The sequence below is a fragment of the Prionailurus bengalensis genome, chromosome B3 (genome assembly GCF_016509475.1).
Source record: "Prionailurus bengalensis isolate Pbe53 chromosome B3, Fcat_Pben_1.1_paternal_pri, whole genome shotgun sequence".
In the NCBI taxonomy this organism is placed as follows: Eukaryota; Metazoa; Chordata; class Mammalia; order Carnivora; family Felidae; genus Prionailurus; species Prionailurus bengalensis.
Window position 1 is genome coordinate 118344209 of NC_057355.1, and position 26623 is coordinate 118370831.

General features: G+C 38.5%; 1 protein-coding gene across 6 annotated transcripts in view; it reads left to right on the forward strand.

Moving 5' to 3' along the window:
• The window catches only part of RGS6 (regulator of G protein signaling 6), a 565374-nt gene that overhangs the window by 385402 nt on the left and 153349 nt on the right, over nucleotides 1–26623 (forward strand). For all 6 annotated transcript variants that reach the window (XM_043556509.1, XM_043556506.1, XM_043556510.1 and 3 more), the window contains exon 3: nucleotides 2252–2351. In XM_043556509.1, coding sequence (XP_043412444.1) covers nucleotides 2252–2351 — 100 coding nt within the window. The remainder of the gene's footprint in view (nucleotides 1–2251; nucleotides 2352–26623) is intronic.

Genomic DNA, 26623 nt, shown 5'->3' on the forward strand with positions numbered 1-26623 from the left:
AATGACAAGTCAGGTATCTAACTGATTGAAATATTGGCTTCCCTCCAATTCCCAATGATTTTGAGTCCATTTTATTAAAAGCATCAGTGTAACTGATACTTCTGGCTTCAGATAGCACACTAGATCAAAAGCATAGATTACCTTGAAAACATGGCCATTTTTCCTAGGAATAACTCTCCTTGGCTATCAGTAAGGAATACTCAGACTACTCTGAATCATTGGGTTGAGTTTAGGGGCAGCAAGGCAGGGCACTAGCTGAAACTATTACCAGGAATGTGGATGAAAATTTTTCTTTTCCTGTCATTTAATAGGTCTTCAGAGACTTACCTTTATTTTTAGCATGATATATTCATCCACTCCCTAAAGGGCCAGGAACTTAAGATTCTTTCTCATTATCAGTACTTCTCAGGAAAACCCAGAAATATCCAAAGGAAAATGGTCTCCCTGCTCGGCTGCTTTTATGGGAATCTTATTGGGTGGCAGAGCAGCCCAGGGGTAAGAAGCCTGAGATCTAAGGTCTGTGGCTACATTTAAACTCAGATCCACAAATGGGTAGCTGTGTGACCTTGGCAAGGTTGCTTAACTTCTGTGGCGGTCACTGACACTGTTCATAGATGGTCAGTTCCCCTCCCCTCTTGGCACCAAGAAGACTGGAACCCTGGCTTCTTTGTGGGTGGGTGGTGCTGTGTAACTAGATCTGGTCAAAGAATTCTGAGCAAAGGTGTCATATGTAACTTCTTGGCTATAGCATTTAATAACCAGTACCAGATTCTCCAGAATTCTCTCTTGTCCCTTTAGCACAATGACGAGCAACATTCAAGATGGTAGCCATTCCATCAGCCTAGTAACTACAATAGGCAGAGTCCCCCTGGTGACCTGTGATAGACTTGAGCCATGAGAGAGAAATAAACATGGCTGTACTGAGCCATTGGGAATTTGACGGTTATTTGTTACAATAACTTAATCTGGTCTACCCTGGTTGATACACCTCACTAGATCTTTTTATCTGAAAAATTAGGATAACAGTAGAATCTAGATATTATTAAGTAATCATAAACATTAAATAGGATAATATTGTATGATACTTAGAATAACACCTGGCACATAATAAATTCTTAATATATTTTAGCTATTATATATTATTATCAAGTTATTCTGTATCCTAACCTCATTATTTATTTTTAACAAGTTATTTATGTCTATCAAACAAGTTGCCATATGACTTTGAGAAAGTCAACCTCAACCTGCAATTGCCAGTATGTTAGACTAGATGGGCTATAGTTTTAAATCCCTAGACTTAAAATTTTATGCATCTTTGATAGAAGCACTCTGAGAATCCGTTTCACAGATATTCTTTGCTTAGGGAAATAAGATGTGTAATAAAACTAAACCTCCTCTTCTCCCCTATTCCAGTCGCTCCCTACCCCCACCTCCTCAAACAATAAGATCTATGTCCTTGTCACAGATTGTTCTGTATCCTGTTCTGAAGCTTTCTGCCCAGGAAATTACATCTGACTTGTAAATTCTTAGCTACAAATTGGTTTCCCAATTTAGGCACCTAAATCCTTAATAATCCGTCTCCTCTCTCTGTTCTGTTTTCAATATATGTACATAGCAACTTGTTTTATTAATAAAATCTAACTGACTTCAAGCCACAGCCCACCGTGGTCTTTCTTTTGACAATGTGACTTATTTGGTCCAAAAGGAAAGGATTCTGTCTTTTGTTCCACTTTAGTCCTGGCTTAAGGTGACCACCCTCACACCACCACAAACAACCACTGAAACCTGTCCTCCAACTTCTCTGAATCAGAACTTTCCATGTCTTTATCTTTTCTCCTGTGTGACTCTGGCTGGCTCCTGCACTGGTCCCAAAGACCAGATGGTTCATATTGTCCAGGCTATGTATAAACCCAATTTGGGAAAGAGGAGGAATCATTGCAGACATATTGAATTACATGGTGGATCTCATTAGGAATCCTAATATTTCTCCCTCCTTACCTTCTTGATCTCAGAGTCTGTTCTTATAGACCACGTTTTATGTTCTTGTATATAACCTCATGGCCTCATCCCATCCCCAGTGCTTGGTTTATTGCAGATCCTGCTATTATGTTTATTGACTGCCTAGGTGGAGGCTGTTTTTTTATGTCTATTGTTGGCATTCATGTTCATACATGTTCATTATGGCTGTTAATAAAGGTATCATTTATCATTACTTTATGGGAGAAAATGACACTTCCTTATTCTCTTTCAGATTGAAGACATCATCACAAAGATGCAAGATGACAAGACAGGGGGTGTGCCCATCAGAACAGTCAAGAGCTTTCTCTCCAAAATTCCCAGTGTCGTTACAGGTAAACTTTCTCCTTACAAGGTGTTGGTGGCAGTAGGAAAAGGCCACTGAAGAGTTGTGTAGTGCTGATTGTGACCTGGGGTGTGTCTAAAGATTTGTGAATAGCAAAGATGATACATTCAATGTGCTTCTTAGACAAAGTCGAGTTGTGGTCATGGTTTCCAGAAGAAGCTGCTCTTTGCCAATGGTTAAGGATGGTTTTGCCATGACCACCCTTCCGTGTATAGGTTGAGGCTTCTGGCAAGAAGCTCATTACTGACCTGAATAGCCCATCAGCAATTTAGCCTACGAGATGTACATAAGCACAGGCGTATTAAAGAAATGATTTTGGATTTAAATAAGCTTTAAGAAAGTCTTCTGTTCAAATTCTACCAAATGCTTTTATTTTTAAGTTTTTCAACTGACTGTACTTGAACTCTTGGAAGAAGTGGTTTTACAATATTTTTTCTGCATTACTTTGGGGATTTGGTGTGTTTTGTCTGCTTGGACATTTCTTCAAAAATTAATTATGAAGTATATCAAACACATGGGTATAGTTTCAAGTATAATACTAAAATAGGCCACATGTGTCTACCAGCCTGCTTCCTAAGTAACACATCACCAGTATCTTAGGCCCCTTATGGGCCTAATGGATGACATCTGCCTCCCTTCCCACAGTAGGTAACCTCTATCTACTCTTATCCTGATCAGTTTGTTGCCTTTCTTCATAATTTCACCACATAGGCTTGTATCGTATCTAAACAAACAACCAAATAAATTAAGATAAAATTTTAGAGAGTTCTCTCATCATCAAAATCTAGTTATTCGCTTTCCAAATTTGGGGAGCCAGAAGACTTCAGTTTCTACTACATACTTATAAAATAATTAAGATAAAAAAATCCTGACAACACCAAGGGCTGGTGAGGCTATGGAGCAACTGGAACGCTCACACATTGCTGGTGGGAAGGTAAAAACTCTGGACATTTCTTATAATACTAAACAAATGCTTACCTTATGACCCAGCAATCCCACTCCTTGGTATTTATACAAGAGAAACAAAAACGTGCGCTCAGACGAAAACTCATTAAGTATTTATAATAACTTTATTTGTGATCTCCAAAGCCCAGACACAACCCAAATGTCCTTTGGTGGGTGAAGAAAGAAACAAACTGTGACACACCCACATTCATCAATAGAAAGGAGTGAACTGTTGATACACGCACCAACTTAGATAAACCTCAAAGTTATTTTCCTGAGGGGAAGAAGCCAGTCTCAAAAGATTACATCCTGTAGGATTCCATTTACGTGACATTCTAAAAAATTCCAAAACTACAGTGACAGAGAACAGATAGATCAGTGGTTGACAAGGATTAAGAACTGGGGAAGGGTATGATTATAAAGGGATCACACAAAGGAATTTTATAAGGTTACAGTGGAACTATCCTGTATCCTGATTGTGGTGGTGGTGGTGACATTAATCTATACATAGGTCAAATTCATAGAACAGCATACACACAGCATACACACACACACAGAGTCAATATGTGTATGTTACCTTAAAAAATAAATATACTCAACTGAGGCACGCATAAGTATCCTAACTCATTATTCAGACTGTCACTGTTTAAACTCAGGTACCAAATAGATCTGGATAATGAAGGTTGATTGTATTGTTAGTATGCTCTAATTTTGAAATTTTTCTAAATGGAATTATAATATTGGCTATGATATATTATTTTTTCATACACTTCTGGATTTTGTTTGATAAAATGTTGTTTAGGATTTTTAATCAATTTTCACAGGACGATGTGTTTATTGCTTTTCTCACTTACCCTTCTTGCTGCTTTGGGTATCAAATTTATGTTAGATTCCTAAGATGAATCATGGAGTATATTTCTTTTGTTGATATCGTAGTGTTCTCTGAAAAATGTTTTTCTCTTTAATCTAGATTTTAGGTGTTTACTTTCAATTATTTTATTTTTTTATTTCTTGAATTTCCATCTGGTTCTTTCTCCACTATACTTGGTCATTCATTCCACACATATTTCTTGGGTGTTTGCTATTCTAAATATTGCTGGCCAGTGGGAATTCAGAAATAAATGAAACAGCTAAAATTTTCTGTTCTCATGGAATTTTAGATTCTAGTGGAGGAGACAACAAAATAAATAAGAAAAACCCGTAGAATTTTAGGTAATGATAAAGGTCAAAGAGAAAAATAAAGTATGAAAGGTGGATGATGGGATCACAACTCTGAAACAGGTGGCCAAAGAAGAATTCCCTGAGAAGGTAACATTTGGGTAAAGATGGAGGGGAGATGAAGGATTGAGTCATGCGGATATTGAGGGAAAGAGCATTCCAGAAAGCAAGTGCTAAGTCTCTAAGGCGAGTGTGTTCTTGCATACAGAGGAACTAAGAAAAGGGACCCAGAGTAGAGTGAAAAAATGAAAGAGCAATAGGGATGAAGTCAAAGTGATAATGGTGACCATGATCATGCAACCTCTTGGTCACTGTAAGGCCACTGGAGAACTTTAAACATGAGCTGTCATGTTCTGACACAAGATCATTATATTGCATTCTGCATACCCTGGGGAGTCAGGGGACTGTGGCAAAAGTGGTAGTCAGGCTAGGCTATCAGCATGGGAGATGTGTGAAGTGATCAGATTCCAATTCAAGTTTGAGGGCAGAATAAACAGTATTTGGGGAAAGATTGGATGTAGGATATGAGAGAAAGAAAGGAATCAATGATGACTCTGCGCTTTTGGTTTCAAGCAACTGGAAAAATGGAGTTGGCATTAATTTCGACGAGGAAGACTGTGAGTGGGGAAGGGGGTTTGTTTCTTTGTTTAGCTGAAGTGTAAGAAATTAAAAGGTCCATTTTAGACATGCTAAGTTTTAGGGACCTACTAGACATTCAACTGGAGATGACAAGTAGGCACTTGGGTGTGTGGATCTAGAATTTAACGGAGAGCCTGAACTGGGCACATCAGTCATTAGAATATAAGTGATATTTAAAGCCATGGGATTAATGACCTCACACCAAGGGATTGAATGTAAACAGAAAACAGTCCACGTCCTACAACTTGGGATATTCTAACATATGAGGGTTATGGAGAGACAAAGAAATCAGCAAAAGAAAGTGAAAAGGAGCAGCTGGAGACAAAGAGGAACATCAGGAGGACATGGTCTCTTGGAAGCCAGATTTTCTAGAAAGTGCTTCAGGAAAGAATATGCCAAAAGCTGCTGATAGTCATGTAAGATAAGGACTGAGAATCAACCATTGCATTTAGCGACAATTGAATTCAACTGCTGACCTTGATAAGTGCATATTCCATGAAGCATTTGGCAGGGGAGAATGGCAAAAAGCCTTATTGGAGTGGGTTCAAGTCAGAATGGGAGGAGAAATATTTGAGGTAGTGAGTATAATTAATCTTTGAAGGAGTTCTCCTTAAAAGGAAGAAATGCAGGAGGATCTAGACGGGTGAATGAAGTCAGGACACGTAGGTTTTTAAATAATATGAAAGTGACAGTATGCTTGTATGATTAATGGCAATGACTCAATAGGGGGAGAAAAATGGTGCAGGAGATGGAGGAAAATTTCGAGAAATGATATCATTGAGCAGGTAAGAGATTGAATGTAATGCAAGGCAATTGGGGAGCTCTAGCTAAAAACATGTACAATTCATTCATAGGAAGACAAATGGAGGTGCAGTAGATGCACAGAGGTACAAATAAGCATGATGGCGGGAGGGGGGAGCTTGTAGTAGTTTTCTTTTCACTGCTTCTATTTTCTTAGTAACATGAAAAGGAAAGAAGGTAGAGATATTAGGTTTGAGAAGAGATCAGAAGCCATGCAATAGTCGTCTAGGGGTCTAAAGAGATTGACTGGACTAAGGAAATAGAGTTTTGACTGTGAGGTAGCATTAAGGACCCTCTTGAGATTATTAATATTTATGAACTTAAAGAGAGGCAATTTCTCCAGCCACATTTAGCTCTCTGGGTTTGGACGTGTATCAGGTAGAAAGGTGGACTTAATTAAGGCTCTCGCAAGTATGAAGAGTATGATAAATCAAGGGAAAGGCAAGAGAGTAACTGAAATGATTGACCATTAAATTTTAACTGAGCAAGGATGGAAGTGAAACATGAGATGGGTGAGGAATAGTGGAGAGTAGTCATGACCATAAACTGTAGGTCTAGTGGAAAGGAGTTTTGGAGTTGGAGGCCAAAGTAAGAGAGCTGGAAATGTAGGGGATGGTGTTTGGATAGCCGAATTTTTTTAAAGGGCATTCTTCTAGGTTTTTTAGATTTTTTTATGTTTATTATTTATTTTTGAGAGAGAGAGAGAGAGAGAAAGAGAGGGAGAGGGAGGGAGTGGGGAGGGGCAGAGAGAGAGGGAAACACAGAATTTGGAGCAGGCTCCGGGCTCCGAGCTGTCAGCACAGAGCCCGACGCAGGGCTCAAACTCACAAACTGTGAGATCATGACCTGAGCCAAAGTTGGAAGCTTAACCAACTGAGCCACCCAGACATCCCTAGCAGAATGTTTGAAATTGGGATTATGGGAATAAGTGACTGAGATAGAATAGAGGACAAGATCACTAGAAGAGAGGAGGACAAGGAACCAAGGGGCCATGATTTGGGGAAACTGGGCTATGTGGGTATTGAAATCATGACTGGGGGATAGTTAGAGGCAGTGATTGTGAGTCTGTGGTTAAAATCTTCATGGAATAAGAGACAGAGGCCTAAGCATCAGTAGATGACTTCACAACAAGAGGAATAGATGATTTAATCTGATGTCATGAGAGTCAAAGCTAAACGTTTTTTTGGAGAAGAGGTGGGGAAAGAAGACATGAGAAGTTAGAGGGTCACTTACCTGCCTTCAAATGCCATGGTGTGTAGAGCATGGGAGAGAAAATAGCCACCACCTCAGAGAGCCACAGGGAACCAGAGCCACTGAGGAAGAAAAAGATGAAAGGAAAATTAACTGAAAAGGATGAGGATGTGAAAAATTTTATTTAGGACTGACCATGAGCTCCAGAGGGCAAGGAAAAGCATTTCAGGAAATGATGCATACATGACCTGGGTAATTAATGTCCATTATTGCTATGTACCAGGCACTGGAGTAGTCACAGGACATGTAAAAATAAATGAAAACCTGATCTCTGCTTTTCGAAAGCTGTTAATCTAATGAGAGAAACAGACACAGGTAGACCAATAATTATATGAGCTATGTATTCTAATAGCAAAATGAACAAAGCCCAGAGGAAAGAATTGTGAGTTTTCCTTGGGTAAGTCTAGAACATTTCTCTAAGGATGTATGTCATTTTTTTCAATGTTTATTCTTGAAAGAGAGAGATTGAGCACAAGCAGGGGAGGGGCAGAGACAGAGGGAGACACAGAATCCAAAGCAGGCTCCAGGCTCTGAGCTGTCAGCAAAGAGGCCTACACGGGGCTTGAACCCACGAACCGTGAGATCATGACCTGAGCCGAAGTTGGACGCTTAACCAACTGAGCCACCCAGGTGCCCCAATGGATGTATATCAGTTTTTATTGCTACATAACCAACCATCACAAGTCATAATGATTTTTTTATTTCTCAGGATCAGGATTGTTTGAATTGGCAATCCAGGTGGTTCTCCTGCTGTTCTCACCCATGAAGCCCTAGTCATCTGATGGTTCAATTGAGACTAGAGGTCTACGATGGCCTTACTCATTTGTTTGGTAGTGGTGCTTACTCTTAGATGGCACTTCAGTTCTCTTCCATATCACCTTGTATCCCTCCCCCAGTAAGTTAGACTGGGCTTCTTCACAGCCTGATGGTCTCAGAGTTCCAAGGGAGAAAACTGCAAGGTTTCTTAAGGTATAAGCTCCAGAACTTATGCAATGTCAAGTACACACAATCTGTTCTTCAAAGCACATCACAAGACCAGCCTAGATTGAGGAGGATGGGGAAACCAACTCTACCTTCTGGTGTAGGAGTAGAATGCCACATTGACATAGGGAGACATGACTCTTTGGAGGTCATTATTATAATGATCCACCACATGAAATAATTTTGGAACTGGATCTTAAACATAAGTTGAAAACGGAGGAAGGTCATTCTGGGCAGAAAAAATAGAATTTTCATGGCCCAAATGCATGAAAACTATGCCAGGTTGCAGCAAAGATGAGCTTGCTTATGTGGTTGTAATTTATTTTTTTATTATTTTTTTAATGTTTATTTATTTTTGAGAGAGAGAGACAGAGCATGACCAGGGGAGGGGCAGAGAGAGAGAGAGGGAGACACAGAATCTGAAGCAGGCTCCAGGCTCTGAGCTGCCAGCACAGAGCCCAACGTGGGGCTTGAACTCATGAACCATGAGATCACGACCTGAGCTTAACCGACTGAGCCACCTAGGCATCCCATGTGGTTGTAATTTAAAACACACTTATGTGTGTATGTGTTTGAAGAGAAGAGCACATTGGCAGAACACCCAGAGGAATTAAACGGATGTGAGACTTAATCTTAATAATGGATTATAAATGAACTTGACTTATAGACTTTATCCCAAAGGCAATGGTTTTAAATAAGAAGGACATCACATCCATGTGTTTGAAGCAGGAAGAAACAGGAAGTGTAAAGACTAGTTAGTGAATCTTTAGATGGAGGAGTCTAAGCAGGAAATAAGAAGGGCTGTGTTAAGAACAGCCACAGTTGGGGCGCCTGGGTGGCTCAGTTGGTTAAGCGTCCGACTTCAGCTCAGGTCACGATCTCATGGTCCGTGAGTTCGAGCCCCGCATCAGGCTCTGGGCTGATGGCTCAGAGTCTGGAGCCTGCTTCCGATTCTGTGTCTCCCTCTCTCTCTGCCCCTCCCCAGTTCATGCTCTATCTCTCTCTGTCCCCAAAAAAATAAATAAATGTTAAAAAAAATTAAAAAAAAAAAAAAAACAGCCACAGTATCAGCTGGAACCACAGCTTTAGAGCCACATCTCATTCAATCTTCATGAAAATCCTATAAGGTAGGAACTGTTATTATCTCCATTTTACAGGTGAGTAACCTGCTACTTCAAGAGCCTAAGTTACTTTTCCAAGGTTACACAGCTAGTCAGTAGCAGGACCTCTGCCTCCAGGGCCTACCTGTGAAAGAATAGTAACTATAAGATTCAAGACACCTGAAGGAAAGATAGAATATAGAATTGATAGGACTTGGTGACTAGGTGCGGGGCAAAGGGGAACTCATTCAAAATAGGATCCCAGTTTACATGATGGATTGAATACATTCATCTTTTTCTCTTTTGAAACCCCACAAAAATCAAAATAAAGGAGTTTTAAAGATGCAATCCCAAAGTTGGAGGACATTATGGTAACAATCCAATGTGAAAAGTGAACATCCTTGGATTCAATATCCTTGAAAAGATAATCCAATGCAAAAACAATCAATGCCCCGCTCTCCAGATGTGCACATATGTGAGAGACTCGTGGAGAAATGTTTCCCAACGCAGACAGTAACAACAAAGTTCAGAGATCTGAAAAGCAGACGGGTACATGGTAGCTGGCACAGCTCTGAAGCAACCATCACTAATCAGTGGGAAAAGCTAAAAAAATTAAAAAAAAACAACTCAATTTATATGATAGAGTCCTCAAGAGGCTCAGACACTGGTAGTTCTATCTAGCTAGAATGCATTTGGCCAACATACTCACCTTCTCCTTAACCACCACTGCATGGACAAATCACTAACTCAGTGCCTACTGTTGAGCACCATCGGGTCCCACACTCCCAGCACACCTCAGGCTGGAGTTGAGGTTGTCCCTAACACCAGTTAAACTCCAGGACAAAAGGTAAATCTCATGCTCAACCTGTTCAAAGTCTCAAACATGATATTCAGCCAGCACCTGCTGTGACACAGAGAACGGCTAGCAATTGGAATACAGGAACCTCATTTGGCAATGTCAAAAAACACAGAAGAACTTAAGTCTGCACCAGTGGGTATTCAGCAGCCACAGACTGAAACAGAATTTAGCTGTAAGGTTGTTGGATGGAGCCACAGCTGTAGCCAATCCTATGAGCAACATGTTTAAACCCATACCCAGAGTGCTAGCACCAACACAGAATCCCAAGCTGTTTACCTCCACCAACCATCTCTAGAGAAGAACCTGGAATGATATTTTCAGAACACATTATGCCTCTTCACCTTCCTAAAGTTACAGGTACTAGAGTAGAGAGCTACATCCAAAGAAAATCTAGATCGCTGAGACCTTCGGGTACCAAATCCAAGGTGGAAATCCACAAATATATGGCCACTCCATTACTGTGCCAATGGATATTGTGTGTACAGAACAGTAATCACCCCATATGGCAACTTCCCCCCCCCACCCCCCAGGCATCAGCCTCCATCAATCTTTCTAACCTTTAGTGAGATAGCCAATCACCCATCACAAACCAGCAGATACCCTTTCACACATTTTGGGAGTTTTGTCACCAACATTGGAGATTCCCCTTCATGAATAACAGCTGGGAGTAGCTTTCTCTCTTCTGTATCAGGAGGACCCCATTTCCTGTGCAAAGATTAGAAGGTAAACATTTTAAATGATGGATGAAATGAGTCTTGTGTGACCAACGCAGTGTTTCTATCTCTTGCATTGCTGGACAACCAGCTGTCCATATTACATGTGGCTACCACCTGAATAAAACAGTGACTACAATGAGAGAAGGCATGAAGATGGAGACAAATATCACAATAATGAGAGTCCTCTGGTGAAGTTGGGAAGTATGAGATTCCTCCCAGGTGCCATATTGATGAGGGGTATGTAAGGTGTGTCTCAGTGCATCCAAGACACCATCACTAAAGAAGTTCTAGAAAGCTACTCATTGCCACTTTCTCAGAAGCATGGTGAAAACCAAAGATGAGAATAACATTAATCTGAAAGTATCCCTGCTAGAAGGACCATCTCTGTGCTGTCCAACAACTACCCTGAGTTGAGAATCTTACCAACTTACCAAGTCATATCAAAGATAAATAAGAAACAACTGTTAGTGACCTACACCGAGTAAAGAAACTAATACACAGGAGGGGCACCTGGGTGGCTTAGTCAGTTGAGCATCCAACTTCAGTTCAGGTCATGATCTCACGGTTCGTGGGTGTGAGCCCCACGTTGGGCTCTGTGCTGACAGCTCAGAGCCTGGAGCCTGCTTCGGGTTCTATGTCTCCCTCTTTCTGACCCTTCCCTGCTCGTGTTCTGTCTCTCTCTCTCTCAAAAATAAAAACATTAAAAAAAAATTTAATACTAATATACAGGAATATGCAGATATGTATGTTTGTAATAAATCAAATGAGTGAGTCTGGGTGAGAAACTCCAAACTGAAGGTTCTAGAATATAAGGAAAAGGCCCACATAAAGAATGTATTTTTTTTTTAAATCAACATTGGAATAAAGGAAAATATACAGACCTAGTACATAGACTAACAAAAAGAATTTGTGAAGAATAAGGGTGTGGGTTATGGGAAGATATAAAAGCTGAACATCGAAATAAAGAAAGCTTTCTACAATTCACAGGTGTCATTAAAGGGGTCCCTGACACCCAGTGACAAAAAAAGGTCAGAGTTGAGTGGATGTTATTTCTTTCAGAGGAGCCCCTTTGAAGTAGGCTTTATGGTACATTTGTTTACAACTTTCCTAATGTGTTGGTGTCTATCGTTGGAATTGGTGACACAAGAGGAGACAGGCATTTCTTGACCTTCCATCTAACAAATCAGATTTATCTGGTTAACTTATGCAGGACCCATAGAGAGCCTGGAGAAAAAGTACCTATTTGGATCATTTATGCTGAAAGTAAAACCTTTTCCTGTCATGTTACTCTGTTCCTTTTCTTCTAGCCTTGAAATATATGTTCTAACCTTATTGGTCAGATCTTTATTAATAATAATTATTTAATAAAAATAGATATAATGATTTTTAAATTCCAATGTAGTTAACACACAGTGTTATATTAGTTTGAGGTATAGAATATAGTGATTCAACAATTCCATACATTTTCAGAGCTCATCAAAGTAAGTGTGGTCTCAGTCCCCTTCACCTATTTCACCCTTCCCCCACCCCCTGTAGCCATCTGTTTGTTCTTTGTAGTTAAGAGTCTGTTTGGGGGGTTTGTCTCTTTTCCCCCCATTTTTTAATTTGTTTTGTTTCTTAATTTCTACATCTGAATGAAATCATATGGTATTTGTCTTTCTCTGACTTATTTTGTTTAGCACTATACTCTCTAGATCCATCCATGTCATTGCAAATGACAAGATTTCATTCTCTTTTATGGCTGAATAATATTCCATTGTATATATGTACCACATCTTTTTTTAAATTTTTTTTTAATGTTTATTCATTTTTGAGACAGAGAGAGACAGAGCATGAACGGGGAAGGGTCAGAGAGAGAGGGAGACACAGAATCTGAAGCAGGCTCCAGGCTCTGAGCTGTCAGCACAGAGCCCGACGCGGGACTCGAATTCACGGACTGTGAGATCATGACTTGAGCCGAAGTCAGACCCTTAACTGACTGAGCCACCCAGGCGCCCCGTACCACATCTTCTTTATCTATTTATCTATTGGTGGACACTTGAACTACTTCCTTAATTTGTCTATTGTAAATAATGCTGTGATAAACATGGGAGTACATATATCCCTTTGAATTAATGTTTTTGTATTCTTTGGGTACATGCTCAGTAGTGTGATTACTGGATCATATTTTAATTCTTTTTTTAATTTTTTGAGGAAACTCCAGTACTGTTTTCCAGAGTGGCTACACCAGTTTGCAATCCCACCAACAGTGCAAGAGGGTTCCTTTTTCTTCACATCCTTGTCAACACTTGTTTCTTGTGTTTTGTATTTTAGCCATTCTGACAGGTGTAAGGTGCTATCTCATCGTGGTTTTGACTTGCATATCCCTGATGATAAGTGACATTGAACATCTTTTCATGTGTCTGTTGGCCATCTGTATGCCTTCTTTGGAGAAATGTCTGTTCATGTCTTCTGCCCACTTTTAATTGGATTATTTCTTGTTTTGTGCTGAATTGGATACGTTCTTTATATATTTTGGATATTAACCTATTATTGGATATGTCATTTGCAAATATCTTCTCCTATTCAGTAGGTTTGTCTTGTAGTTTTGTTAATTTTTTTTTTTCTGTGAAGAATTTTTTCCTCTGTGAAGAATTTTTTTCTGTGAAGAATTTTTTTTCTGTTAATTTTTTTCTGTTCAGGAGACATATCCAGAAAAATGTTGCTATGTCCGATGTCAGAGACATTACTGCCTGTGCTCTCTTCTAGGATTTTTATGGGTTCAGGTCTCACATTTAGGTACTCACTCCATTTTGAGTTTATGTTTGTATGTGGTGTAAACAAGTGTTCCAATTTCATTCTTTTGCATGTAGCTGTCCACAGTTTTCCCAGTATAATTTGTCGAAGAGACTTTCTTTTTCCCATTGAATATTCTTGCCTCGTTTGCTGAAGATTAATTGACCATATCATTGTGGGTTTATTTCTGGGCTCTCTGTCCTGTTCTGTCGATCTATGTGGCTGTTTTTGTGCCAGTCCGTAGTGTTTTGATTACTACAGCTTTGCAGTATAACTTGAAATCTGAGTTTGTGATACCTCCAGTTTTGTTCTTCCTTTTCAAGATTGCTTAGACTGTTTAGGGTCTTTCGTAGTTCCATACAAATTTTAGGGTTGTTTGTTCTAGTTCTGTGAAAAATGCTGTTGGCATTTTGATAGGTATTGCGTTATATCTATAGATTGCTTTGGGTAGTATGGACATTTTAACAATATTTGTTTCTCCAATCCATGAGCATGGAATATCTTTCCATTTGTTTGTGTCATCTTTACTTCTTTCATCATAGTTTTATGGTTTTCAGAGTACAAGTCTTTCACCTCCTTGATTAAGTTTATTCCTAGGTATTTTATTATTTTTGGTGCAGTTGTGAGTAGGATTGTTTTTCTTAATTTCTCTTTCTGCTGCTCCATTATTAGAATATAGAAATGCAATGGATTTTTGTATATTGATTTTGTATCCTGTGACCTGATTGAATTCATTGATTAGTTTTTTGGTGGGGTCTTTAGGGTTATCTATATATAGTATCATGTCGTCTGCAAATAGTGAAAGTTTTACTTCTTCTTTATCAATTTGGACGCCTTTTAATTCCTTTTTCTGTCTGGTTGCTGTGGCTAGGGCTTCCAGTACTAAGTTGAATAAAAATGGTGACAGTGGACATCCTTGTCTTGTTCCTGGATCTTAAGGGGAAAGCCCTCAGTTTTTCACCACTGAGTATGATGTTATCTGTGGGTTTTCCATATATGGCCTTTATTATGTTGAGATATGCTCCCTCTAAAATAAAGGCATTTAATAAAAATAAAAGACTTTTATTGGCCTGACCATATCAGGATAGGATGGTAAAGGTGGCACTTTTACCCAGCATAAAGACTTGAGGAAGTTTCAGATTTGGGAGCAAAGACACAGGATCAATCTTAGTCACGTTGAGTTAGAGGTTTTGAAGGGACACTTAGGCTGTATTATCCAGGAGACAGTTGGAAGTGAGGAACTGAAGTCCTGGGGAATGTTTTTCATAGGATATATGGATTTATGAATCATCATATCCTAAGTGGCAAGGGGTTTTGGGCTTATGATGCAATTCTAAGATTTATACATCTTCATGAATAAGCTCTATACCAATCCGTCACCTACCCAGCCTGATATAACACATCCCTGTATTCTATGATTTTGAGTTTGAAATTTTCCTGCCAATGTGAAGAAATTATCTTCACTTCTCAGATTAAAACTCATGGGCAAATTCATAGATGTTGCTAGAATGAAGCGAGTGAAGGGGTGCCCATGTCTGTGGGTTAGACATCTTGGGTTTGGGAAGGTTACCCCAAAGAGTAAATGTCCTGAGAAAGGGAATGAATATGGTTAGGAGAAAAAGAGCAAACATAAGAGATACCCATTAGAATACGGCCTCTCCCTAAGAAGTGAAAAATTAAGAACTAAAAGATACAAGGCTTAGAAATAAATGACCTTCAGGGAACACAGATAGAAAATAGGAGAGAGAAGAAGTAGTGAACAAGGAGTAAAAAGAACCCAAGATCAAAAGCCAAGGCTCATTGGCTTTTGGGGGCAAGGCTTATTCATAAGAAATGAAAATCTATGCCAACCTATCTCACCCTCCAGAGACTTGGTATTTCTGAGCAAATTGCACCCAGAAAAGGCACCTCATGATCACCTTAACCACTCCCTCTTTAGGACAACAGATCAGTGTCCTTGGGTCCTCCCATTTTGGTTTTTTTTTGTTGTTGTTTTTTAATTTTTTAATGTTTTATTTTATTTTTGAGTGAGCATGAGCAGGGGAGGGGCAGAGAGAGAGGGAGACACAGAATCTGAAGCAGGCTCCAGGCTCTGAGCTGTCAGCACAGAGCCCGATGCAGGGTTTGAACTCATGAGCCGTGAGATCGTGACCTGAGCTGATGTCAGATGCTTAACCGACTGAGCCACCTAGGTGCCCCTTGGGTCCTCTTTTGAATAGTAGGTATCTAACAAAGATGTTGGAGCTAAGATGGTGAGGTTTCTGAGTTTCCAACTTCCAGCCTGCCAGTTCTATCTACTCCCCACTTGCCCTGCATGTGACAGACACATCCTGGGCCGAATGCCTGCCAACTCCAGGAAACTAGCCAGATTGCACGGCCTTGCCCAGCTGTCATAGACAGTCATTCCAGGATAATTCTCTGTCACCTAAATGTCAGGAGGAATTTTCCAGGGACTTTAAAGATTATTTTCTTCCAGCCCACCCTCAGAAACACAATTTCCTAGCATGCAAGAGCCATAAGATTCATCTAGTCTCACTTATTCTTGCAGATAGGAAAATTGAGTCCCAGAGACATGATGTAATGTGCTCAGAAATCACACAGCTTGTTAGGGACTGGACCAAGATAGAATCTGGATTTCATGCTACCTTTGCAATGCTGCTTCCATTACTTCATGCAAAAAGTTATAGACTCTTGAATTGGAATAGTTTAGATGACGGATGCATTCCCCCTGAACATGAGAATCACTTGGGTAACTTGTTAAAAAGTACAGATTCCAGGGCCTCCCCAGGGGTCTGGGGTCTATTTTTAACGTCTTCCCAGATTATCTAATACAACCTGTCCGAATTTGGGAATCAGTACAAGCACCACATTCCTGGCAAGTACTCTCCAGCCTCTGCTTTAATAACCAGCAATGATGAATGTCATCATCTCTCATTTCATCTTTAGACAACTTTGGCTTTTAGGACAAACTTCTTCCTTATAATGGATGGAAACTTACCAACCTCCCCATAGCTTCAATCCATTAGTCCTAATTCTTACATTCTGTATCACAAAGAATAGAGGAATGAATTTGATTAAAAATACATCCACCTAGCTCTTCCTTAGGAATTTTTATTATACAAATAATTTTCAGACGATATGCTGGGTATATATACACATAGTTTTATTCTGCTTATCTCAACACGTTTCTTCATGTGTACATATCTATCTCTTTTTGTAGTTCACAAATTTATTTTTAATGGCTCTATGTTGACATAGACATTTTAAAGTGTTTTCCTTATGGGTTCTTGGCAATAGAGTTTGGGTGATAGAGCCTGGAGATGTAAACTGCTTCAGTGACATGCACTGGTAAATGTGTGACCTTTGACCCTCTTTGGGCCTCAGTTTCCTCATCTGTTAATTGATAAGCTTAGATTAAACAATGTGGTCCATGTCGACTTTGCGTATGAAGGCCTGTATGAAGTTACCGCTTTCCACTTAGTTCTTTTGATGTTCTGACTGAATCTAACCCTGGGTTAATCTAGACCATCAGTTTTCTCTTAAACTGTGATGCTTCCAGATGATAAAGTAAGAGAATCTGGTTAGAAAACCTGAGAGTTACCCCAAAATTAATCAACATTCTTGGTCTTTGTTACTCTCCTTCTGCTCCTAAATCACTGAGAGGAAGAGGAACTAAAAAAAATGACTTAGAGACAATTTGTTGGGTGCTATAGGAGGCTGAATAGTAGCTTCCAAAGATATCAGTCCCTAATTCTTGAAACCTGCAAATGTTACTTTATGGTGATAAAGGGTCTTTGCATATGTGATTAAGTCAAGGATCTTGAGATGGGGAGATGATCCCAGATTATGTGAGTGAGCCCTGAATGCACTCACATGTATCCTTGTAGAAGAGAGTCAGAGAAAGATTTGATACAGACAAAAGAGGAGGTCATGTGATCACAGAGTTAGAGGTTGGAGTGACGTGACTACAAGCCACGGAATGTGGCAGCCACCACCAAAATCTCCCTTAGAGCCTCCAGAGGTGGTGTGACCCTACTAACCCCTTGTGTTTTGGCCTAGTGAAACTGGTTTCAGACATCTGGCCCCCAGAACCATAATAGAAGAAATTTCTGTTGTTTTAAGCTACACAGTTTGCAGTGGTTTATTACAGCAGCCATGAAGAACTAATACAGGGCCCAGATTGCACTAAACACATTGTAGCATGAAAAAAATGACAGAGTAAGCGATGTCTTAGAAGATTGTGATGTTCTAGGGGCGCCTGGGTGGCTCAGTCGGTTAAGCATCTGACTTCGGCTCAGGTCATGATCTCATGGCTTGTGAGTTCAAGCCCCACGTCGGGCTCTGTGCTGACAGCTCAGAGCCTGGAGCCTCTTCAGATTCTGTGTCTTTCTCTCTCTCTCTGCCCGTCCTCTGCTCACACTCTGTCTCTCTCTGTCTCTCAAAAATAAATAAAAACAGTAAAAAAAAATTAAAAAAAGAAGATTGTGATGTTCTTGATTGAAAAAAAAGGCAAAAGTCTATAAGTATTTTTTCAAAGTTTAATGGAAAATATAAATTATAATATTCATCCTGAAAAGAAATTGCACTGACATGTACCTATATTGTATAATTACTCAATGAGTAGTTAGCTTAAATTACTTCATAATGCCATAATACAAATTTTATTTGTTCTTTCTCAATGTAGATACATTTTATATATCCTGAATATTGCTATTATTCCTGTATTTGTGGTGAATTCTATTCAATCCATTATTAGTATATAAATATCATTTATTTTTTAATTAGTATGCCAGAATTTATACATGTGTACGTATTATTCCCTTCAAATAGTCACCTTGAGAAGTAGCATATTTATTTTAAGAATGCTGCCATTGCTTTCATTATTTCCAGAATTTCTCTCTGATAAGAGGTTATAGAGCTTCTAGAATTTGCTTAAATATCCTCAACAGAAGCAAAGCCACAAATCTGTATCCATATCCATATGCACACACATACATATATATTGTCAAAATAGATGCTCAGTTTTCTGCTTTGGAGAATAGGGAACTAGTCTACTCAGACCAACTGTCTAGCTGAGAGCAGCTCTAAAATCCAGGGGAAAAAATAAACTTGATGTTATTGGAGAGTTAACAAGAGAATGAAGAATTACTGAGCCAAGATTCATGATAATGTGAAAATCCATAGATATCATCCTGGCTTGGGGGACTATTTACACCATGGGGAAATTTGACAATCCAAAGAGGCAACTGGAAAGCTGAGAAGTGCTTTTGATAATATAATGGGAGGAGGATAACTAAAATTGGAGCTGAAAGACCACTGAAGATGGGGATTCTGGTAAATTCTCCACTCTTTGGATCAAGACTCTGAAAGGCTAAAAGTGAAGTAAAAATACTCAATCTCCACACAGAGTGAGGACCAGCTCCCAGTAACTGACACAGACCACAAAAATCTAACTTCTTGACGTTGGTTCAAAGTGATCCCAGGTTGTTAGGGCCCTTCGGCACTGGAAGAAGCAGAGAATTTTATTCTAGTCCTCCAATTATTTCTACCAATGACTTTCCAAACATAAGGGGACATGGTAACATGAATGAGAGCTTATAGAAACAACAGATGATGGAAACAAACTCAAAGGAGCTCCAGACTGAAATGATCTGACACTAAAAGGATTGTCATGGCTGTGTTCAAGAAGATGGAGAGCAAAGAAGAAAATTTCAGCAAAGAACTGCAGACCATAAAAAACCAAAAAACTTATAGAACATTTTTTAATGGAAATTCTAGAACTGGATAAACTTAATAACCAGGATTAAGAAGGGAGTGTATGGGTTTAATAGCCTATTAAATGTGGCTGAAAAGAAAATCACTGGACTAGATGGTCGTTTAGAAAAAAAAATGAAGAGGAAAAAGATTTGAGAAGAAAGGGCGAAAGGTATAGAATATATGAGAAAGTGAAACGTGTTTCGTTTAATGGAGTCTTCTATGTAGAAAAGAGAGGGAATGAGGCAGAAACAATATTTGTAGAGTTGACTGAAAATCTTTCCAAAATTAATAATAAAAACCACTAGCCCACAAAGTCAGGAAGCCTACAAAAAAAAAAATTACAGCTAGATAAATTATAGGAAAACTACAGAAAACCAAAGACAAAGATACAAACTGTAAGGACAGCAAGAGAAAAAAAAATCAGATCTAACTGTAAAAAAGCAACAATTAGACCAACAGCTAGTTTTTCTGGAGGAACAGTGAAAACTGAAAGACCATAAACTGAAGGCAAGTAATCGTTCATCTAAAATCCTGTACATAGCAAAATTATCCTTATTCCAACAAATGTAACAGCTTAGATAAAAAGTAAAAATTCCTTGACACACAAATTACCAAATCTGACATACGAAGAATCTTAAAGTTGAATAGAACATTTCCTGTTTAAAAGAATTGAATTAAAAGTTGAAAATGTCCCCACAGACAAAAATAGGTCAATTGACTTCCTAGGGAAATTGAATCAAAGATTTAAAGGAAGAAATACCAGTTCTACATTGAGAAGGTGAGAGCACTTCCCAGCTCATTTTCTGAAGCCAAGATTATTCCGGTACCAAAAACAGACTAAGACATTACAAGAAAACTATAGTCCAATGTCTCTCATGAAAACACATGCAAAATGTTAAAACAAAATATTAGCCAATTTGAATCAAGCAGTCTTATCTGTCAGGAGTTGGCAAATTTTTCCTTGTAAACCGCCAGGTGGCAAATCCTTTAGGCTTAGCAGTCTTCCTTGCAATTATTAGGACTCTGCTATTGTAATGCAAAAGAAGCCATAGAGAATATGCAAATGAGTAGGGCTGGCTGTATTCCTATGCAACTCTATTGACAAATATACATAGAGGCTATCCTTGGCCTACCCTTACTTGACTTGGGTGTAGCTCATAAACAAGACATTGAGAAAAAAAATAGCAGACACAAAAAGATATATGCAGTACAGTTTCATTTATATAAAATTCAAGAAACAAACTATGGAACAATAGTATTGAGGAATATAGAAGAGGTGGTAAAAATAATAAGAAAAGCATGGAAGTAACTACCATTTACTACTAAGGGACAGGGAGTGCATTACAATTGAGACCATACATCTTGGGAATGTTACAAAAAATTTTTAAACCTCAGTTAATGGTGACATGAATGTTTTCTTTCAATTTAAACTGTGTTGGGTGTGTAATGTTTCACAATAAGAAATAGTTTCTCTTTTGTTCTTTATTATAAAAAGCAATTTCAAGTCAGTTTGATGAATAAGGTCTGGGGAATGCTAATTGCCAATGCAATTTTGGTTTAAATAAGATCTGACTCTGAATAAATGAAGCTGGGTTTCTTGTTGTCCTTATAAACTTGTTCATGAGTTTATTTCCAAAGAGGATTTCAAAAAACATTTGTAGCATAGCCAATACTGATTGAAATAAGGGTGTAGCCTCTCAGGGGCCTGGCCAACTCTGAAAAGGACAATGCTTAATTAAATATTGACTAAGCTGTGTTTGCCTTAACAAATATAACTCTACTAACACATTTCCTTTAAATGTATGCATTTTAACTTTCTTCTGATGAAGTTCATTTTAGTAACAACATCCTGAAATCCTGTCAAGTTATAATTGTGAAAGCAAAAAGCATAACTGGTATTCTTGGCTTTTGTGCCATTAAAATCTTACTCTAAATGTCACATTAATTCATCTTTTTCAAATTTTTCCTTGTTTGATTTTTTTCCTTTGAGAAGAAATGCTAAGTGGAATGAAAGCAGAAAAAGATAGCTCATTTATTAAAAGCGAAACTATACCACACAACCTTCTAATGTGTTCTCTAAAAAAATTTTTTTAAACACTTCTATTAAAAAGTCTGTCTCAGAGTGAGATAAAATGTAAGAAGAGAATGAGTCCGCATTTATTGTAACTGATCCAGGGTCACTGGTTTCTTTTCTAAAGAAAGAATCGGGAAACCGCTGTGGACACCATCTCCTGTAACAAAGGGTGTTGGGCTAGCAACAATAACTGTTGATTTCACTGAATCCAAAGACAGAAAAGCAAACCCTGTGATGGCTAGATGTGTTGCTGGTAGGAAGCCTATGTAAAGATGGTGAACATAGAGACTGTTTGTTTGCAGCTTAGCAACTTGTGTAGTTGATTTTGTCATTCTATTCTACTGAGAACAATGGTACCCGATAAAGCTTTAATTTATGGAAACACAAAACATTGTTACTGGCATATTAAAACCATTATGGCATGTGTTCCATATTTAAAAATTTAGAGCCAAATTTAGAAGTTGTCATTATGTCGTTTCCGAAGGCTATTTTCCCCCCTTAAACATATTCACTTTAATATGTTTTGTGCAAAGAAAGCCTAACTCTTGCCTCACTTGCACTCAGAGGAAATTTGAAGTTATTTTTATATAAAATCAGATACTAATACTTTACCTAGTTAATGGTTCTAAGACATCATTTTCTAGACCCAAGAACACTATCATTGACTAGGATCTTCTGAAGAGTTCTACCTTCAGAGTTCTACCTTCAGGTAATATGTCCCTGGAGCATTATTTTCCTAAGAATTAACGATGGCAACAACGTTTATTGAGCTCATCATAGCTAATATTGTTGACTATCACTATTGTCTAAAACACTCCCACTTTTATCCTGATACATACGAGCAAACTGCTGGAATGGAAGGTGGGTTGGAAAGTCCTTAGAAGGCACTCTCCAGAGTCACTATTTATAGATTTTCCTAAACGACACTTCCTAAATCCAAGTATTTCCTCCCTTTAAACCAAGTAAGGAGGGCTCCAAGAAAATCACTGGTGATGATTAGGGGGTGCCACAAGAAAGGACATATTTAGTTCTCTCCCTAACTAGATTCTTGCTGAGCTGTTGAACCCATGGTTCTCTCCTGCTTCTGCCACCAAGAAGGAAAATATGGAAGAGTTCATGGGAAGCTTGGCAGGTTCCTTTCTGAGTTTGTGGCTGTATGTGAACCAAGAATGTCTGCTTCTTGAACCAAAGAGGCTGGATGGGCCAATCCATCACCGTAGCGGGCAATCAGGGCCCACAGCGTGGTATGATACCTGAACAGAAAAATAGGGAACTCTGACCTCTGACCCCCAGGATCCCTGTGGCCCTTGGAGGCTCAAGGAAGGATCTCCATGGAAATTGAAAAAGAGATGGAGAGAGGAGAAATAGAGGAGCAGAACTTACCCTCTTCCACTACAAGACCCTCTGGACAAGGCTGGTAGAAAAGAAAGAAAGAAGAGTGAATTGGGATTTAAATTTTAAATAGAACTGATCGCAAGGAGTCAGAAAGCTAAAGGCTCTGCCCAAGAAGTCATTAAACAAGGGCAGCGGAGATCTGACTTTTCATGTTTTAGGACGGTGATCAGGAAAAGCAAAATCATTTCATGTTTGTACCTCATTTCATTCATATTGTTCAATAAACTGTATATAATACTGAATGACAAAAGGAAGCTGGGACTTCTGTCTCTGACCATATAGCCAACTCGATGTCAAAAGAGTACTGTTTGATGCAGAACACAGAACTGGTGAGAACGAAAAGGAAATCTTTAGAGGCCATCAGCTCTAAAGATGAGAAATCCAGAGAAAGTGAGAATCCAGAAAAGTTAATGAGTATTAGATCAGCCTTTTTTTAGAGGACATCTGTTAATCCTGCGTAGTCCAGAGCCTGGATTTTAAGAGCCATGCATGTGGGTGTCAAGAAGCAAAATTGAGTAGGGAGACGGTATCTTCATAGATTCCTGAGGGGCAGTGTCATCATTGGGTGAACCAGAAAAAAAAAAATGAGCCTCAGAAAAGGAGATGATGGGAATAATCATTTTAGCCTGGGTTATTATTAGAGTAATAGAAAGGGCAAAAAGTACCTCCCCAGCTAATTCATAATTCCAGATTCTAAGTCTCCTCTTGCTGTTGTGTGTCACCAAACTCCCTGGGACCAACAGGCACCAAGCAAAAAATATAAAATTTCTCCATTTCAGTACTGCCTCCAGCTACCCAGCAAACACACCTCCTCTACGGAGGAACACACTTTAAATATGGACGTCAAAAATTCCCAGAAAAAAAAAAAAACCACTAGAAATGTAAGAAAACAAACCAACAAGTGAAGGTCAGAGAAAGCACAAACATAGAATAAAGATTGTGGGTGCTGGATTTATCGTATATGAACATAGAATAATTATTAGGTCAGAACATAAGAAATTGCCATTTTTGTAGCTCAAAACTGGTCAAATATCTGCAATCTCATATGTTTAACCTAATATTTTTTTTTTAAGTTATTTATTTATTTTTGAGGGAGAGAGAGAGACAGCACGAGCTGGGGAGGGGCAGAGAGAGAAGGGGACAGAGGATCTGAAGCAGGCTCCACACTATCAGCACAGAGCCCAATACAGGGCTCGAACCCACAAACCGTGAGATCATGACCTGAGCCAAAGTCAGATGCTTAACTGACTAAGCCACCCAGGCGCCCTAACCTAATATATATATATTTTTTAACTTAAATTACATTAGTTAACATACGGTGTAGTCTTGACCTCAGGAGTAGAACCTAGTGATTCCTCTCTTACATATGACACCTATAAGTTAAATATTAGTTAACCTAATATTTTTAAAGACATGAGATGGTATTGGAAGTATTTTGGAGGACCGAAGATCATGTACTCTCAAAAAAACACTAGAAGCTTTGATAAAGAGTCAAATAGAATCTCTAGAGACAAAAAACATAATGGTTGAAGTTAGAAAATTGAAATGTTAAACAGCAGATTTGGCATAGCTAAAAAGAAAAATAGCAAGCTAGAAGGTTGAGTGGATGAAAGTGCTCAGAATGCAGTATGGGAAAGCAAAAATATAAATAATATGAAAAAGAAGTTAAAGACTCAGAGAAAAAAGTGAGAAATTCTAACAAATTTTGAGAAGGAAATGAGAGAAAATAGGAAGGATAACTCATCCCCATTTTATTATTTCCTTTTTGATTTAAAGGTATAATCACTGATCGTTTTCCAAAGTTGATTAAAAGAGTCAACCCTCAAATTCCAAAATTCAAATTCCAAGCAAGATAAATGAAAGTAAATCTGTATCTAGCTACACTGACATCAAAATTGCAGGAACACACACCAAAAAAGAAAAGAAACTAAGAAAAAAGAAAAAAACTGGAAAACAAAAGAAAAACAACTAGAAAAGAAAACAAAACAAAAAAGAAAACAACTAGAGAGAAAAGACAGATTGCTCATCTAAAAGAGGACCTCTTGTGCAGTGACTTCCCATGTGTCAAAATGGGAACTAGCTGGCAATGAAGGGAAATCTTCAAAATATTTAGAGAAAGTAACAACCACCTTAAAGTTCTGCATGCATGAAATTATTTTTCAACAAGAGTAGAACTATCTCATAAAAACTGAAGGAACTGTATTATTAACATACATTTACCAAGGGAATTTCTATAGAACATATTTCAGGAAGAAGGAAAATTATCCCAGGGGAAGTCTGAGAATGGTTAAGTAAGGAACGTGATTTAAGTACGGGTTAATTTGAGACAAACATGGGCTACATAAAGCAAAACCCATAATCTCCAGTGTGAGGGATGAATAAAAAAAGTATTCCTAAATACTGGAAAATAATTGAGAGGGAGTCGATCAGTTAACAGCATAAAGGTCCTGTATTGCTTGGAAACAGGATAAAGATACTTAATAGTTCTAGACTGGTACTGTCCACGATGGTAGCCATTAGCCACATAAGGCTTTTAAAATCAAAATTAAACAAAATATAAAAATTCAGTTCCTTAGTTGTACTAGTTTCATTCCAAGTACTCAATAGCCACCTGTGGGTAGTGGCTACCACACTGGTCAGGACAGAAATAGAACATTCCCATAATTGAAGAAATGTCAGTTGGATAGCCCTGCGTAGACTTTAACATTTATATGTTGTGTTAGTTTCCCATTGCTGCTGTAACAGATTACCACAAAGAGTGGCTAATCAATACAAATTTATTATCTTGCAGTTCCAAGTGTCAGAAGTCTGAAATGGATCTTAATAGGGCTAAAATTAAGGTATTGGTAGGACTGTGTTCCTTCTAGAAGCTCTAGGGGAGAATATGTTTCTTGTCTTTTCCATCTTCTAGAAGCTGCCCACATTCCTTGCCTCATGACACCCTCCATCTTTAAGTCCAGCAACGCCTGGCTGAGCCTTTCTTGGGCTGTATGGCTTCAACACAGTCTTCTGCCTCAGTGTCTCCCTCCTCTACAAAGAACCCTTGTAACTATGTTGGGCCCACCCAGATAATCCAGGATAATCTCCCCCATCTCAAGATCCTTAATTACATATGCCAAATCACTTTTATCACATAAGGTAATATATTCACAGTTTTCAGGAAAAGTATGTGGATATCCTTGGAGGCCATCCTTCTACCTACCACAATGTGTATTAAAATTTCTAGAAACCATGAAACAAGTCTCAACAAATTTTAAAGATTTGGTGTTGTATAGACCATATTATCCTACAGCAATACAACTAACCTTGTGGTAATAGTAATAATAATAATAATAATAATAATAATAATAATAATAGAAGAGGAAGAGGAAGAAGGAGGAGGAGGAGAAGAAGAAGAAGAAGAAGAAGAAGAAGAAGAAGAAGAAGAAGAAGAAACAAATAAGATTGGAAATTTAAAGCATACTTCTCAATACCTCAGATCAGAGAAAAATTACGATAGAAATCAGTAAATACTTAAAACTAAACAAAAATTTAAGACTTCATTTCAAAACTTGTAGAATCAGGATAAAGTGGTACTTAGAGGGAAATTAATTGCTGAGAACAAATGAACTCTGCTTCTAATTTGAGAAGTATAAAAACAACAGAATAAACCAGTAAGTAGACAAAGTAAAGACAATAAATTGACAGAACAGAAAAATAGATCAATAAGAGCCAAATTGTCTTTGAAACAATTGGCCACGTTGACAAACC